Genomic DNA, 18,796 nt, shown 5'->3' with positions numbered 1-18,796 from the left:
GCATTGATTACGACATGCTTGCTATTTTTTGCCCCCCCCCCCCCAAAGGAAATATTCCTGCAGATGCCCGTGTGTGTGCAGTGTTTGTGGTGTGTAAAGTGTGTGCATTGTATGTGGGTTGTGTGTGTAGTGTTTGTGGGGTGTGTGTGTGTTTGTGTGTATTGTTTGTGGAGTGTGTGTGTGTGTGTGTGTGTGTGCAGCGTTTTTGTGTGTCTGTCCCTGACTGACTGTGTGCCTCTCTATTTCTTCTTCAGATGTCATCAAGCTGAGGCAAAAGTCGCTCCTTAGGTAAGAAAATGTTTATATCATTAATAGGTTTATAACTATATACAAAGTGTTTTATTGTTAATACAAATGTGTAATAAAAGTGTATAACTGTGTATTACAAGTTTACGTATGACACTGTGACAATTTTTTTTAGTTAAAGTGGGACTTCTAATAAAATTTCATGGGACCACTAGCTTTTGGACAACTTTTTGAACCCCTTCTTATGCATTTTGCTTAAAATGTATGACTCTGTAACATGCTACTGGTTTTATTCTTAGCTCTAAGCACAAATAAAGTAGTCCTGGGTTTTAAAATTTGTTTTATATCCTGATTCCTAGTTAAGTAAGATTATATATTGTTTTGTTTTGTGTGTGTATGTGCTGTGTGTGTGTGGTGTCTGCATGTATGTGTGTGATGTATACACAAGACTTGCTTTAGAAGAGTGTAGTAGTGGCAGGTATGCTAAACGATTTTCAAACAGAAAAACGGCGGTACTAAGGCACTACTAGGGAATCGATACAGGAATTAAATATGCTTATAATTAATCAATTGCTTAATACAACTTAATTATAAGATAAAAGCAAAATAGGGGTGCTGTGTTCTTGGATTAAGGCTAAGACAAATCAGTACAAGACTGATGTAGGTGTACACCTGTTTAGCACTCACATTCCTGTGTTTACGTTAAGATTGATAATATGAGACTACCTGAGTGGAGTGCTGAATTAGATAAATTAAAATTTAACCTTTAATAGAAATCGTTAAAATTATACATACACAAAAGGACAAAACATTTAAAATAAACGTCTACTATTTCAATCCTGATTCTTTAAATGTGACGTTATCACATATGTAAAGGGGGTAATGAGTAGGCTTCAAATTGAAGATGCAGAGATTGCTTATGACAAGGTGTATCAATAGTAAAAGTATATAAGATTTTAATTATGGGTAGCTGCTTTAAATTCCATGGGAAAAATACCTGGCTAAGTGCTTATATAAGATAAAAGTTCTCTTTATTAGGACAAGTTAAAACAAAGTTGCTCACGTGCAGTAATATTAAAAATCAAAAACACTACTTAAAGGCCAGTCTGACATGTTTCGGCTGTCCGCCTTATTCATAGACTCACTAACTATTGGTCGCCTTTGGAGCTTTATACGCTCCCTCGCAACCTCATTGGTTGCTAATAAGTGTGCTTGTTAACCCTTTCTATACTGGACGGTTAGAGGTAATATTGTTTGTAATGAAGGTTACGTTTTCTCTCAAATATATGTATAATAACCTCACACATGCAGTTCTGCTTGGATTAGTACTATGCTTTTGGGTCCACTTCCAATCTATGTATTAGTTTATCAACAAGTGTCATCTACTCATAGGATTAATAAAGTTTATCCATTTGCGTGCAATTGTCATTGTTTACAATGCGTTTATGACACTTATATATGAACTATTTGGAAGTGTTACATTTACCCAATAATAGTTACCATCTCACATCAAAATGTAACAATTTGGATATTTACAATAATAACAATAATTCTTTTCGAAAATTCAACCATACTTTATCAATGGCCAGATTCGTATTTGTCCATTAATGGTTACAATTGGTGCAATACCATTATTTAATACTGTCATATAATTACAACACTCTATCTATAGCTATATCATTGTATCCAAAGTGTTACACTAAAATGTCCTCGGCTCATGATTGATTTAATTTCTAATATCAATATATTATTATTTTTTTATTTATCTTGATTTTAAGTGTACAGTGGGATATGGTTATTATGTTTGTATGACCAGGTTATCTTAGTGTTTGTTTCTCTCCCAAAAATTAATGATATCGTTCTCTATATTCATTCCTATTGGTCTTCGTGTGTTGAGAGTAAAGATCCAATAAGCCTCTCTATGGAACAGCTCCTTGACTCTATCACCTCCTCTTGGTTTCTTATTTATAACATCTATAATCATCCATCTGAATGATTCAACTTTACCTTGATGTTCAAATAAGAAATGTTTAGCCACACCAGTGGTGGTCTTTTCCTTATCAATATCATTCAAGTGCTCACGGATTCTGCTCCTAGCCTCCCGTGAGGTACAACCCACGTACTGGACCCTGCAAATTGAACACTCTACCATATATATGACAAATTCTGTTCTACAATTTGTACATTGTTTACAATCATAGACCTTTGTCGTATGTGCTGACTGAAACACCTTTCTGCACATAGTGAAACTGCACGCCGTGCAGCTTCTTGTGCCACATCTGTAGTGACCTTTACAATTTAGCCAACTACTTTGCTTGGCTGGTCTTCTAAGGGCACTAGGCGAGATAATATTCCCAATAGTGACATTTCTTCTAGACGTGAATCTACAGCCCTTATCTATTACTTTATTCAATACATCATCTCCTCGTAAAATAGGGAGATTCTTCTTTATTATGTTACAAATTTCTTTGTATTGACTAGTATAGGTTGTTACAAATGTGACTTCTCCCTTGGTATCAGTGTTAGCTCTCTTTGGCTGTAACAATGTTTCTCTTGATATGTACCCTACTTCCTTATACGCTTTATTTATGGGTCCTTCCGGATAACCCCTTTCTCTCAATTTCTCCAACAATGCTGCACTTTCCACCTGGTAATCTGATTCACTAGAGCAGTTACGTTTCGCCCTAATAAATTGTCCTTTTGCCACGCCGTAATGCATGTGGCGAGGGTGACAACTCTTTGCATGTATCAGTGAATTTGCTGATATTGGCTTAGTGTACAATTTAGTTGTGACCTTCTTTTTCTCACGGTCACCCATTAGTGTAACTTCTAAATAATCAATTTTAATGGAGTTAAACACAGATGTAAACTCCAAGCCAACCTTGTTGTCATTAAGAGAGGCTTATTGGATCTTTACTCTCAACACACGAAGACCAATAGGAATGAATATAGAGAACGATATCATTAATTTTTGGGAGAGAAACAAACACTAAGATAACCTGGTCATACAAACATAATAACCATATCCCACTGTACACTTAAAATTAAGATAAATAAAAAAATAATAATATATTGATATTAGAAATTAAATCAATCATGAGCCGAGGACATTTTAGTGTAACACTTTGGATACAATGATATAGCTATAGATAGAGTGTTGTAATTATATGACAGTATTAAATAATGGTATTGCACCAATTGTAACCATTAATGGACAAATACGAATCTGGCCATTGATAAAGTATGGTTGAATTTTCGAAAAGAATTATTGTTATTATTGTAAATATCCAAATTGTTACATTTTGATGTGAGATGGTAACTATTATTGGGTAAATGTAACACTTCCAAATAGTTCATATATAAGTGTCATAAACGCATTGTAAACAATGACAATTGCACGCAAATGGATAAACTTTATTAATCCTATGAGTAGATGACACTTGTTGATAAACTAATACATAGATTGGAAGTGGACCCAAAAGCATAGTACTAATCCAAGCAGAACTGCATGTGTGAGGTTATTATACATATATTTGAGAGAAAACGTAACCTTCATTACAAACAATATTACCTCTAACCGTCCAGTATAGAAAGGGTTAACAAGCACACTTATTAGCAACCAATGAGGTTGCGAGGGAGCGTATAAAGCTCCAAAGGCGACCAATAGTTAGTGAGTCTATGAATAAGGCGGACAGCCGAAACATGTCAGACTGGCCTTTAAGTAGTGTTTTTGATTTTTAATATTACTGCACGTGAGCAACTTTGTTTTAACTTGTCCTAATAAAGAGAACTTTTATCTTAAACAGTACCATTGTTTTGGAATTCATATATACCCGACCTGGAAGAGGGCCGGTGTGTACTGTAAAAGGGCAATCCAGCCCACCCGAGGGGGCTCCGGGTAAGACAGCACAGAATACACGCCAAGACCGGCTTAACATATAGGAGAGGAGCAACGCTGCCAGCTCGGATGTCTCATTCACTGATTGGCCGCAACTAAGCACGTGTATCGTGACGTCAGACGCCGAAGGGAAATCTCTAAACCACGAGAGAGTGGAATATCAGTGATCCCGGAGGTTTTACGAGACGGTGTGACCAGAACGAAGTGTCTATATCGGTCAGAAGAAGAGCAGGTGAGAGTGCAATATATCCCTCATATGCTATATAGAAGCCGTTAGCGGTCGGACATCCAGGACCACGAAGCAATTCACGCTACTGTCTAAGTGCTTATATACCTGATATAGTAACGAACTGATGCAGGGTATAGGCCGGTAACAATTGTATCAGTTGTCTTATTAAGGTATAGGCCGGTAACTTTATTTAGAGAACTTGATACCACTACAAGTAGTTAAAAGGTATAGGCCGGTACTTTCAATATATCTTTCAGTCCTTTAGCGGTATAGGCCGGTAATGACAAGGGTAACTATATAACTAAACAACTACTTATATAAGGTTAAAGCTGTAATACCCAAAGGCATTGACAAGTAATTCCTAGCAATAATTTGACACTAAAGTAATAAAGTATTTATTGTAACTGTTTGTCTGGAGAGGCATTCACCTACCAAGTATATATAAAGTACCGTGACAGACACGTTATCAGAAAACATAAAACTATAAATATAGGTCAAAGAGACCAAATACTGCTGAAGGCAACGAACTTGAGATGTTGTAAAGTATACCTATATATGCCTACATTATAGTAATGATTTGATACGTATATGACAATATTTTGGATTTAAAATATTGTTAACTTTATAGGATCGTTATTTCAATTAGAATAAGGCACAAAATACAAGCAACAATATTGGCAGGCTATTTCATGACAAGCACTTAGCCAGGTATTTTTCCCGTGGAATTTAAAGCAGCTACCCATAATTAAAATCTTATATACTTTTACTATTGATACACCTTGTCATAAGCAATCTCTGTATCTTCAATTTGAAGCCTACTCATTACCCCCTTTACATATGTGATAACGTCACATTTAAAGAATCAGGATTGAAATAGTAGACGTTTATTTTAAATGTTTTGTCCTTTTGTGTATGTATAATTTTAACGATTTCTATTAAAGGTTAAATTTTAATTTATCTAATTCAGCACTCCACTCAGGTAGTCTCATATTATCTATCAGTCTTAACGTAAACACAGAAATGTGAGTGCTAAACAGGTGTACACCTACATCAGTCTTGTACTGATTTGTCTTATGCTAAACGATTTCCTCTACAGATATGTTGACAGCCTTTCTAAAATGTAATCGAATACAGCTAGGTAAAATAAAACTTCCTTTTATTCCATCATTTAAAAAATATAGCAATGTGACTCACGTGCAGTAAAAAATGTAAAACCAAGTACAATCTCACAGACTTAGCAGATCAGTCTGACGTGTTTCGGATGACTGCCTTATTCATAGACTCATTCTACTAGCGTTACCTGTGGAGCTTTATACGCTCCCTCACATTCTCATTGGATACCTGTGTCTGTATGCTCTCCTCCCATCTATTGCTATAGAGTACAATGGAACTCCATCCCCACTTCAATCACCAAATACCATATATATTTCCTTGAGAAATACTTTTAACAGTCGTACACTTCCATACTACATAACTGCCTCTTTACATCATCTTTATGTCATCATTGTATTATACTCAACCTAAAAGGAAACGAGAACATGGATATACCTATTGCTTTGACCTGTGTTGCCTATTGCGTATAATAAAATCAAGGTCTTGTGTGTAATCAATTTTAACTTTTGTGCAGGACTTTCAATTTGTTTTCTATACGCTTCTTTATTGATTGATATTTTCAATTTTCAATTTTTAATTTTCAATGTTTGATACTGGAAACATATACACTTGTATACTTTAATTAGCTACCATATCTAGGGCGCGATCCGATAAAGATCGTAGTTTGCGGCGCAAGTGAGGGAACCCCTGTAGTTTCAACTCAAGCTATCCTATATACGGCGCTGTCAGATGCTAAAGTGCCGTAAGTCGGATAAACCAGCGATGTCCAGAAATCTGCGTAAGTACAAATTTCTGGAGTCGCCAGTGACTTACAGCACTTTAGAAACTGCCGGCGCCTACAAAACCTGACTAAGTTATTAAATCACTCGTACTGTCTAACACGCCTCCTAAACATAGCCCGACACGTATACCTCTCTATCCGCTATCCCCCCTCACTATCCTAATGTTAAAAAATGTATTAACCCCTAAACCGCCGCTCTCGGACCCCGCCGCCACCTAATAAAGTTATTAAGCCCTAAACCGCTGCTCCCGGACCCCGCTTCCACCTAATAAAGTTATTAACCCCTAAACCGCCGCTCCCGGACCCCCCCCGCCACCTACATTAACTCCCCCCTAATCTGAGCTCCTACCCCGCCGCCACCTACATTAAACTACCCCCTAATGTGAGCTCCTACCCCGCCGCCACCTACATTAACTACCCCCTAATGTGAGCTCCTACCCCGCCGCCAGCTACATTAACTACCCCGTAATGTGAGCTCCTACCCCACCGCCACCTACATTAACTACCCCCTAATGTGAGCCCCTTACACCGCCGCCACCTATATTAAAATTATTAAATCCTAATCTAATCCCCCTTACACCGCCGCCACCTATATTAAAATTATTAACCCCTAATCTAATCCCCTTTACACCGCCGCCACCTATATTAAAATTATTAACCCCTAATCTAATCCCCCTTACACTGCCGCCACCTACATTAACTACCCCTTACACCGCCGCCAGCTACATTAACTACCCCCTAATGTGATCCCCTTACACCGCCGCCAGCTACATTAAAATTATTAACCCCTAATCTAATCCCCCTACCCCGCCGCCAGCTATATTAAAATTATTAACCCCTAATTTAATCCCCCTACCCCGCCGCCAGCTATATTAATTACATTAACCCCTAATCTAATCCCCCTATACCACCGCCAGCTATATTAATTACATTAACCCCTAATTTAATCCCCCTATACCGCCGCCAGCTATATTAAATTAATTAACCCCAATCTAATCCCCCTATACTGCCGCCAGCTATATTAAATACATTAACCCCTAATTTAATCCCCAATCAGATTCAAATTCAATCCGATTGGCTGAACCAATCAGCCAATCGGATTGAACTTAAATCTGATTGGCTGATTCAATCAGCCAATCAGATTTTTCTACCTTAATTCCGATTGGCTGATAGAATCCTATCAGCCAATCGGAATTCGACGGACGCCATCTTGGATGACGCCATTTAAAGGAACCTCATTCGTCGGGAAGTAGTCATGCTGGATGGATGTTCTGCGTCGGAGGAGCGAAGAAAGAAGATTGAAGATGCCGCTTGGAAGAAAACTTCGCCCCGATGGAGGACCTCTTCTTTGCCGCTTGATTGTAGACATCGCCGGATGGAAGAATTCTTCTTTGCAGCTTGGATGAAGACATCACCGGATGGAAGAATTCTTCTTTGCCGCTTGGATGAAGACATCGCCGGATGGAAGACTTCTTCTCTGCCGCTTGATTGAAGACATCGCCCGGATTGGATGAAGAGTTCTGCCCGGCTGGGTGAAGACAAGGTAGGGAGATCTTCTGGGGCTTAGTGTTAGGTTTTTTTAAGGGGGGTTTGGGTGGGTTTAGAGTAGGGGTATGTGGGTGGTGGGTTGTAATGTTGGGTGGTGGTATTGTGTTTTTTTTTTACAGGCAAAAGAGCTGTTTTCTTTGGGGCATGCCCCGCAAAAGGCCCTTTTAAGGGCTGGTAAGGTAATAGAGCTGTTAACTTTTTTAATTTAGAATAGGGTAGGGATTTTTTTTTATTTTGGGGGGCTTTATTATTTTATTAGGGGCTTAGAATAGGTGTAATTAGCTTAAAAATCTTGTAATTATTTTTTGTAATTTAGTGTTTGTTTTCTTTTGTAGTTTAGTTTATTTAATTGTATTTTAGTTTAGATATTTGTAGTTTATTTAATTTATTGATAGTGTAGGTGTATTTGTAACTTAGGTTAGGATTTACAGATAAATTGGTAATTATTTTAACTAGGTAGCTATTAAATAGTTATTAACTATTCAATAGCTATTGTACCTAGTTAAAATAAATACCAAGTTACCTGTAAAATAAATATAAACCCTAAAATAGCTACAATGTAATTATTAATTACATTGTAGCTATCTTAGGGTTTATTTTATAGGTAAGTATTTAGATTTAAATAGGAATATTTTAATGAATAATATTAATTTTAATTAGATTTATTTTAATAAGAATTTAGTTAGGGATGTTAGAGTTAGATAGGTTTATTATACTTAATATATATATATAATATAATAACGATATTAACTATATTAACCATAATATAATTAGGGTTAATATAGTTAATATATATAATATAATAACTATATTAACTATATTAACCCTAATATAATTAGGGTTAATTTAGTTAATATAGCTGGCGGTGGTGTAGGGGGATTAAATTAAGGGTTAATGTATTTAATATAGCTGGCGGCGGTATAGGGGGATTAGATTAGGGGTTAATTAATTTAATATAGCTGGCGGCAGTATGGGGGGATTAAATTAGGGGTTAATGTAATTAATATAGCTGGCGGCGGTGTAGGGGGATTAGATTAGGGGTTAATACATTTAATATAGCTGGCGACGGTGTAAGGGGCTCACATTAGGGGGTAGTTTAACATAGCTGGCGGCGGGGTAGGAGCTCACCTTAGGGGGTATGTAATGTAGCTGGCGACGGTGTAGGGGGATCACATAAGGGGGTTAGACATTTAATGTAGGTGGCGGCGGGGTCTGGGAGCGGCGGTTTAGGGGTTAAACACTTTATTAGGGATGCGGCGGGGGATCGCGGTTGACAGGTAGATAGACATTGTGCATGCGTTAGGTGTTAGGTTTTATTTAGCAGCTAGTTTAGGGAGTTACGGGGCTCCAATAGACAGCGTAAGGCTTACTACGGCTGCATTTTGTGGTGAGGTGAAAATGGAGTAAGATTTCTCCATTTTCGCCACGTAAGTCCTTACGCTGTATATTGGATACCAAACTGCGCAGGTTTGGTATACCTGCCTATGGCCCAAAAAACTACGGGCGAAGGCAGAAATATACGAGCGTAACTTCTAGGTTACGCCGTATATAGGATACCAAACCCGCGCAAATTTTGGCATCGCCGGTTTCTGCGGGCGACGCTGCATATCGGATCGAGGCCCTATTTCTAGTATTATCATTCCTGTATCTATTTTAATCAGTTTAACTATGGCATCTTATGATACTGTAAATAATATATTATTTCCCTAAAGTGTATTGTATTATTAGTTGAGGAAAGCAATTAGAATCCTTATCTTGATAGTCTATTGTTTACTTCATTCCCAAAAGTTGATATCATCACCCTCAATATTCATACCCATCGGTTTGCGAGTGTTAAGGGTGAAGATCCAATAAGCTTCTCTACGAAACATTTCTTGGACTCTATTACCTCCTCTAGGCTTTTTGTTAATAACATCAATTATCATCCATCTGAATGAATCTACCACTCCTTGATGTTCATAGAGAAAATGTTTGGCTGCTCCAGTGGTGGTCTTTTCATTATCTACATCTTTTAGATGTTCTCTAATTCTGACTCTAGCCTCCCTAGAGGTGCAACCTACATACTGTATATTACATTTGTTACACTGTATCATGTAGATAACAAATTCCGTCCTACAATTGGTGCATTGTTTACTCTCATACACCTTTTGTGTGTATGCAGATTGAAAGACCTTACTCACCAAAGTGTGACTACACGCTATGCAACTTCTTGTGCTAGATTTGAAGTGTTCCTTACAACTTAACCAACTACTCACCTTCTTATGATTTCTTAGAGCACTAGGGGAAATCATGTTCCCTATGGTCAAATTCCTTCTGGATGTTAATCTACACCCCTTATCTACAATATTTTTCAAAATATCATCCCCCCTCAGAATCAGGATATTCTTTTTAATTATATTGCAAATGCTCTTATACTGACTTGTATAAGTTTTCACAAAAGTAATTTCACTCTTATCTTTATTACATTGTTCAATTTTCTTTGACTGTAATAAGGTAGACCTAGGTATTAACCTCACATCATTAAGTGCTTTATTAATGGGACCTTCTGGATACCCCATCTCTCAATTTGTTCAATAATACCTTACTTAATTTGTTCAATAATACCTTACTTTCTGCTTGATAAGCGGTTTCATCAGAGCAATTATGTTTTACCCTAATGAGCTGTCCCTTTGCCAGGAAACGTCCTTCCTTTCAAGTATCAGAGGACTGGTTCATTATTGAATGGAACAATATACTCACTGAGTGTTCCCTAAGGTTAATGGGAGTGATTATAAAATACAAGAATCAGAAGTTAGAGGAACGACTAATTAAGGACATACAAAAAGATCTCAACACTTTCACAGACCATGAACAATATGAACACTTGGACAGTATACTTAGAATGACAATAGACAACCTTAAAAAGGAGGTAGACAAATTGAAATACTGGAAGTTCACTAGGGACTCTGATGATTAAATTAAAAACAGGGTATATCAGTGGAACACACAGTCCTCCAAGAGGAATAGACAACCAAGGAAATTCAAGAAGGGACATGTATCTGGAGTGAGAAACCAGACTATAGAACAAAGGAAAAAGCAAGTGACATTTTCAGACACTGACTCTAATGAGGATAATGATATTCGTAATTTTTTGGACTATACTACCAGTGGAGGCTCTTCAGAAGAAGAAGGCCCAACTAATACTTTTAATGAGCGTCCCACGACAGTTCCATTCAACACTAATTAAGGTCACACTCACCCATCTACCACCAAACACCACCCAGGCAGGGACTATAGGCATCCACAAGACAGATAGGGGTAAGAATACAGCTAATAGATATATGATAGCTTCAGGCATACTGCCGCCCCCTACAAATTTTCCCTCAGAAGAGACACAGGTTTTTCAGGAGGAAGAGGCCAGGGAGGGGAGGAGGAGGAAAAGGCAGAGGAAAGGAACCACTAGCCAAGAGGGAACATTATACCCTCTGGAGGGGCAAGCAAAACAAATACAAAATATGAGGGTCATTAATCTTTCAGAAGTAACACTGAGCACAGAAGAGATCAAGGTATTAGAGTTAGGTCTCAATTTTGTACCTTCAACTGATTTTGATGTTTTTGATACACTCGTGGATGTGAACAGATTTGTACAGGCACTCACTGCAAAGAAATTTTATTATGGTGACATTAAGTTATTGTCATGGAACGTTCTTTTTCTTTTTGCTATTGCTTCTGCACGCAGGGTCTCTGACATTGCTGGACTGCTATGTGATCTTCCTTATCTGGTGTTCCATGCCGATAAGGCTGTTCTACAAACTAAAGTTGGTTTTCTTCCTAAGGTTGTGTCAAATCTCAACATTAATCAGGAAATCGTGATGCCTTCCTTATATCCTAATCATTCTTCGTTGAAGGAATGTTTACTGCGTAATCTGGATTTGGTCCGTGCCTTGAAATTCTATCTTCGGGCTACAAAGGATTTCAGACAAACTCGTTCTCTGTTTGTTATCTATACTGGGAAGCGTACAGGTCAGAGGGCCTCTGCGGCTTCCTTATCTTTTTGGTTGAGGAATATCATCCGCTTATCATATGAGACAGCGGGACACAAGCCTCCTCAGAGGATTACGGCTCATTCTACGTGAGAGGTGGCTTCCTCTTGGGCCTTCAAAAATGAGGCCTCTATGGATCAGATATGTAAGGCGGCTACCTGGTCCTCCTTACATACTTTTTCTAAATTCTACAAGTTTGATGTTTTTGCTTCTGCTGAAGCGGCCTTCAGAGAAAGGGTTTTGCAGGCTGTGGTGCCCTCAGTTTAGGGGCCACCTCCCTTTTTACCCTTCCGTTAGCATTCAGTGTCCTTTGGAGCTTGGGTATAATTTCCCAAGTAAGAAATGCAGCTGTGGACTCCCCTGTATCAAGAAGGAAAACATAAATTATGCTTACCAGATAATTTCCTTTCCTTCTGTACAGGGAAAGTCCACAGCTCCCGCCCGTGTTCTCCGATGGGCGGCCCTAAATTTAAATTTCTCTTTCTGGCACCTTTTTCACCCTGATATTTCTCCTACTGTTCATTGGACCCTCGGCAGAATGACTGGGGGATGAGGGGAGTGGGGGAGGTATTTAAGCCTTTGGCTGGGATGTCTTTGTCTCCTCCTGGTGGTCAGGTTCAGTATTTCCTACAAGTAAGGAATGCAGCTGTGGACTCTCCCTGTACAGAAGGAAAGGAAATTATCTGGTTAGCATAATTTGTTATTTTCTTCATTCACTAGATATCCTTTATTGAAGCAACTGCAATGCACTACTGGGAGCTAGCTGAGCACATAAGGTGAGACAATAGCAAGAGGCTTGTATGTACCACTAATCAGCAGCTAGCGCACTATAGTGCATTATATGCTTTGTCACAAAGGTCCCCAAGGGAATAAAGAAGATTTGATAATAGAAGGAAATTGGAAAGTTGTTTAAATTTGAATAATAAAAGTGTAATTATGACTTTGCTGTCCCTTTAATGTGTTTCTAATGACTTGTTTTACCGGTGTATAAAATAGTATATTTTATACATATTTAAGGGGCAATTATAACACTCACAGAGATAACTGTACTAAATGCTTGTGGTGAATCAGCATCAGATATGTAATAACCTAATCAGCTGATCTGTATCACATGAATTGTTGTGTGTGCCTTTAATTATACCATACGTACAGTTAATCAGAAGCATTATTTATTATTATCTGTCTAAACCATTTAATATACTTTTTACAGACACGGCCAGAGCACTGAGAGATATCAGGTATTGATGTAACTGGAGTGAATAAGGGAACCTTCTTCCTGAGCAGAGACATTGGAGCCTGTTATCAGCATGAACTCATATGTGTTAGGTGAGTAAAATAGATATTATGCTGACTTTAATTACTGGGAAATAAGAATAGATAGCTCATTAAACAAATATAAACTATTATATTTATATCTGAATCTTTAAGAGTGTTTGTGTCAGTGACAGTTATAAAAAAAGGAGCAACCCCCATTGGGCTGAGGAGGAGGGTAAAAAATACTACTCCCATCTCTGTCCTTTTAGACAGATCATGTCCATCAATTCCCTAACCTCACCCCTTGACCTGGTTCATTACTCAGAACACTGGCAACTCCACCTTCCTCTGCCCTGACCTTGCTCATGGAACACCCATAACTACACTTATGCTTACCTTTTCCCATGTGTGGAACACCCACAACTCCCCCAGTGTTCCCCACACCAGAACCACCACTAGTTTGTGTGCTTAAGTTTACAGTGAGTATTATTAAACTAATAAAGTTTTTGTCTGTTTATATAAATTGAACAACCACAGCCAAAAGCTAAAGATTATCATAAGGTCACTGCTTCTTACCCTCTCAAAACATCTCACACTGATTATTAGTCTGTGATGATTAAGACATCATGTTCTCGCCCAACTGGTTGAGCATGAGCCGGGCAGGGCTGTATTTGCAGTTGCTTGTACAATGTTAAATGAGGATGGTGAATGTCACCTCTCTTGCCCAGAATACAGATGTACTTGTTCCCTGGCTGAGAACATTATCCACACTCACTTTGTTTAATGCATAGTTTTACTATGATGTAGTAATGTTTACATTCTATGTCATGCTTTTTTAATTTGTGATTTACAGGTAAATAACTTTAAAAATACAAAATGGAAGACATTTTTGAGTGTAAAAAATGTTTTTTAATTGAGATGGATTATATTATAATGAATAAACATTCTTATTTTTCTTCCATTTCTTTTTATGTAGACAAACACGTGAATGGTTCATATCCATCCTTCACTACAGGAAGCATCAGAATTATACCGCAAACTCCAATACTCTTAGACACTAACGACTATTCACAAACATTGGGTATATCACAGCAGATGTTTAAAGGAGATGATGAATTTGCTGGAACTGGGCAGCAATCATTATGTACAGAGAGTAATTTAGTCATCAAACAAGAGGACAACATTTCTGACTTATCTAGTGAAATTATTATCCCTGAGGATAAACCACACATATTTACTGAGCTTTCAAAACATATTAAAGATAGGAAAAGTCTACAGTCTAGCCAAATGATTCATACAAAGGAGAAACCTTTTAAATCTACAGAACACCACAAAATTCACACAGGTGAGAAGCCACACACATGTACTGAGTGCAGCAAATGTTTTACACAAATTAGTAATCTGAAAACTCATAAAAAGATTCACACAGGAGAAAAGCCTTTCACATGTACAGAGTGTGGAAAAAGTTTTACACTAATGGGTAATCTGAAAACTCATGAAAGGAGTCACACAGGGGTAAAGCCTTTCACATGTACAGAGTGTGGAAAAAGTTTTACACAAAAGAGTAAACTGAAAACTCATGAAAGGATTCACACAGGGGTAAAGCCTTTCACATGTACAGAGTGTGGAAAAAGTTTTACACTAATGGGTAATCTGAAAAAGCATGAAAGGAGACACACAGGGGTAAAGCCTTTTACGTGTACAGAGTGTGGAGCAAGTTTTACACAAAAGAGTGTTCTGAAAACTCATGAAAGGATTCACACAGGGGTAAAGCCTTTCACATGTACAGAATGTGGAACAAGTTTTTCACGAATGGATGGTCTGAAAAATCATGAAAAGACTCACACAGGAGAAAAGCCTTTCACATGTACAGAGTGTGGAATAAGTTTTATAAAAAAGAGTAAACTGAAAATTCATGAAAGGATTCACACAGGGGTAAAGCCTTTCACATGTACAGAATGTGGAACAAGTTTTTCACGAATGGATGGTCTGAAAAGTCATGAAAGGATTCACACAGGAGAAAAACCTTTCATATGTACAGAGTGTGGAAAAGGATTTACAGAAAAGTGTATTCTGAAAAGTCATGAAAGGATTCACACAGGAGAAAAGCCTTTCACGTGTACATGTGGAAAAAGTTTTACACATAAGAGTACTATGAAAAATCATGAAAGGATTCACAAGGGAAGAAACCTTTCACATGTTTAGAAAGTGGAAAAAAGGTTTTTATTGATATCTGATATCACAAAACACCAAATATTTACACACAAATAAACTCTTATATGCACAATGTACAAACATTTTTACAATTATCCTAAAGAGGGCAAGCTCTCTAAATAGATGCATCAAAAAAGTATGATATTTTAAATATTACTTTCTAAATCCCAGTTTGACTAAGGGTTGATAGCCTGAAATGTAGTCTTGTATTTTGTACCTGCTCCTGGTAAAAAGCAATAAAGAAAGTTTGAAATAATTGGTTGTGCTGCCTTTCTTTGGAACTTTTGAGGTATTACAAGGTATGCAGTAACCTTTTTTGACGTGCACAACCTGACGGCTTGAGTGCTGGAACTCATTTGACATTAAATCCCCAGTTATAAAAGCTCCAGATTGGAAGTGCTCTCCTGCTGTCCTTTGTTCTTCTATATATGTGCAGCTCAGTTTCTCTCATATAAATGTGATAGAATCCAAACACGACACAGATCTATCCTCATACTGACCAGTTTACACAACCATTCACCACCAAAGCACCCCCAGTGTTGTTTATTAATATGCCAGTGTTAGGAGTTGTACGTTTTGATTTACATAGGGGAGGAAATAATTACATTTACAGAATAAAGGAGTCTTTATATGCATAGAGTGTTAGAGAATTATATAAACAAGGACATCAGTCTCAAATGATTGACATCTGGGAGATATATTTAATGTGCACATCATGTGGATAAACCTTTTCTTATAGCAATAGATGCGTAGCATTGTACATGTTATATAACAGAGGAATTACTGAGGGGAAACTGATTTTATTTCATGAGACACAATATCAGTAACTGGTACATACGTGATCATAATCAGTTTAATTTAAATGGCTACTATAACCTACATGTATACTGGGTATGTAATATGTGTGTCATGTGATCATAATCAGTTTAATTTAAATGGATACTATAACCTACATGTATACTGGGTATGTAATATGTGTGTCATGTGATCATAATCAGTTTAATTTAAATGGCTACTATAACCTACATGTATACTGGGTATGTAATATGTGTGTCATGTGATCATAATCAGTTTAATTTAAATGGCTACTATAACCTACATGTATACTGGGTATGTAATATGTGTGTCATGTTCTGTAACTTGATATTATGTCTGTTAGATGTTTTCATGTTAGTTAGAAGCCACAAGAACTGATAATAGCACATACTGTATATATAAAGGGAACATTATATGTCTGATAAATCCCTTTGTATCAAGAGCACAAGTGTTAGGTATATTTATACCATTGTGTGCATATATCATGTAATGCTGCTGTTTACTATATAATGATATACAATGTTTTTTCATGCAAATAAAAAGTGATTTTAATCCAGACCAGTATTTTTTTTTGTATTATTAAAAACCCAATATCACAGAGTAATTAGGAATAAATCATCAAAAAAAAAAGCTAAATCTGATGGTGAAAGTTAAATGCTGATAACTCAGAGCAGCAATTGTTTCCATCTTTCCAATTTACTTCTATTATCTAATTTTCTTTATTCTTTTGGTATCCTTTGTTATAGAGTAAACCTAGGAGGCTGATATTATATGAGCTTAGGGGCGTGCACGTGTATTTAGCACTCTGTGCAGCAATGTTTGTAACTATGTATAACAATGCTATAAATGTTCTTGCAAACTCTGCTGTCTGAAGATACGTGCACGCTCCTGAGTTAACCTAGGGTTACTCTTTAACAAAGGATACTAAAAGAACTAAGCACAAATTATAATCTAAGTAAAATGGAAAGTTGTTTGAAACATCATTTTCTATCCAATCTAATTAAGTTTAATATTTACTTTACTGTCCCTTTAACAGTACATAAAACAATATCAAATTAACCCCCGACCTACACCAACCCAGATTATTAATCACCAGCAAGACTTTATACACAGGCATTTTCTGTTACTTAAATCTTACTTAAAGGGCACTTTCATGATTCAGATTTGGGAGGCGAATTATCAAGTTCCTTCAGGCTCACCGGAAACAGCAGTTATGAAGCAGCGGTCTAAAGACCACTGCTCCATAACCTGTCTGCCTGCTCTGAGGCTGCAGACATCAATTCGCCCGATCCTATACCATCAGGCTGATTGACACCCCATGCTAGTGGCCGATTGGCCCTGAATCTGCAGGGGGTGGCATTGCTAAATGCTGACAGCATATGCTACATCGTATCATGTCCGCTCGCACTGTCATAGGTCGGCCCCAGAATGTGTAATTTTATTCTCTTTTAATTTCACTTCTGTTCTCAAACTTATGTTATCCTGGGAACTGACTGCTGATTGGTGGCTACACACATGTGCCTCTTGTCATTGGCTCACCAGATATGCTCAGTTAGCTCCCTGTAGTGCATTGCTGCTCTATAGCTGACTTTGCAGGATTTAAACACATAGTTATATACAATCAGTGGTATAACAATAAACTGATCTAATGTATTTAAACATTATTGCACCTCTAAATCCCTTTAATTAATATCAGAGATAATTAATAAAAATATATTCTAGATAATCAATATCTCGATAAATTTGTCACAATGTTATCTTCATTAAACAAGGATTCACAACAAGATAGCACAAAGCTAGATCTGACTACAGGGGCAGTAAACAGCTTGAGATTGTAATATAAACTGACTAATTATTCCTAGGAAAACAACTTTACTGTATACTTTCATTGTCTAATAGTATTGTTATATCAGCTGTGTGCCGGGATATTATCTGTGTGTCACAGACGTACAGTGACTAATAATGCAATAAACACATAGAAATAACTTCACTGACTCACTATTTAATGTCTAATAGTTTTGTTATATCAGTTGTGTGCCGGGATATTATCTGTGTGTCACAAACATACAGTGACTAATAATGCAATAAACACATAGAAATAACTTCACTCACTCACTATTTATTGTATAATAGTATTGTTATATCAGCTGTGTGACGGGATATTATCTGTGTGTCACAAACATACAGTGACTAATAATGCAATAAACACATAGAAATAACGTCACTGACTCACTATTTATTGTCTAATAGTATTGTTATATCAGCTGTGTGCCGGGATATTATCTGTGTGTCACAGATGTACAGTGACTAATAATGCAATAAACACATAGAAATAACGTCACTCACTATTTAATGTCTAATAGTATTGTTATATCAGCTGTGTGCCTGGATATTATCTGTGTGTCACAGACGTACAGTGACTAATAATGCAATAAACACATAGAAATAACTTCACGGACTTACTATTTAATGTCTAATAGTATTGTTATATCAGCTGTGTGCCGGGATATTATCTGTGTGTCACAGACATACAGTGACTAATAATGCAATAAACACATAGAGGTAACTTCACTGACTCACTATTTAATGTCTAATAGTATTTTTATATCAGCTGTGTGCCGGGATATTATCTGTGTGTCACAGACGTACAGTGACTAATAATGCAATAAACACAT

The 18,796-nt window shown here is 37.1% G+C and overlaps 1 protein-coding gene across 2 annotated transcripts; it reads left to right on the top strand.

The window, feature by feature from the left end:
* Positions 1 to 253: 253 nt before the first annotated feature.
* Positions 254 to 16,679, top strand: LOC128659889 (gastrula zinc finger protein XlCGF26.1-like). 2 transcript variants are annotated; one of them, XM_053713474.1, is made up of 4 exons: positions 254 to 288; positions 12,558 to 12,613; positions 13,048 to 13,163; positions 14,068 to 16,679. In XM_053713474.1, exons 3-4 carry the CDS (start codon positions 13,145 to 13,147, stop codon positions 15,294 to 15,296), a joined length of 1,248 nt encoding a protein of 415 aa, XP_053569449.1. In that variant the 5' UTR covers positions 254 to 288; positions 12,558 to 12,613; positions 13,048 to 13,144; the 3' UTR covers positions 15,297 to 16,679. The 2 variants fall into 2 exon arrangements, with proteins under 2 accessions (XP_053569449.1, XP_053569450.1); XM_053713475.1 differs by lacking the exon at positions 12,558 to 12,613.
* Positions 16,680 to 18,796: the final 2,117 nt, after the last annotated feature.

The sequence above is a fragment of the Bombina bombina genome, chromosome 5 (genome assembly GCF_027579735.1).
Source record: "Bombina bombina isolate aBomBom1 chromosome 5, aBomBom1.pri, whole genome shotgun sequence".
Classification (NCBI taxonomy): domain Eukaryota; kingdom Metazoa; phylum Chordata; class Amphibia; order Anura; family Bombinatoridae; genus Bombina; species Bombina bombina.
The sequence above is the reverse complement of the archived record's forward strand: the minus strand, read 5'-3'. Positions and strand labels throughout refer to the sequence as shown.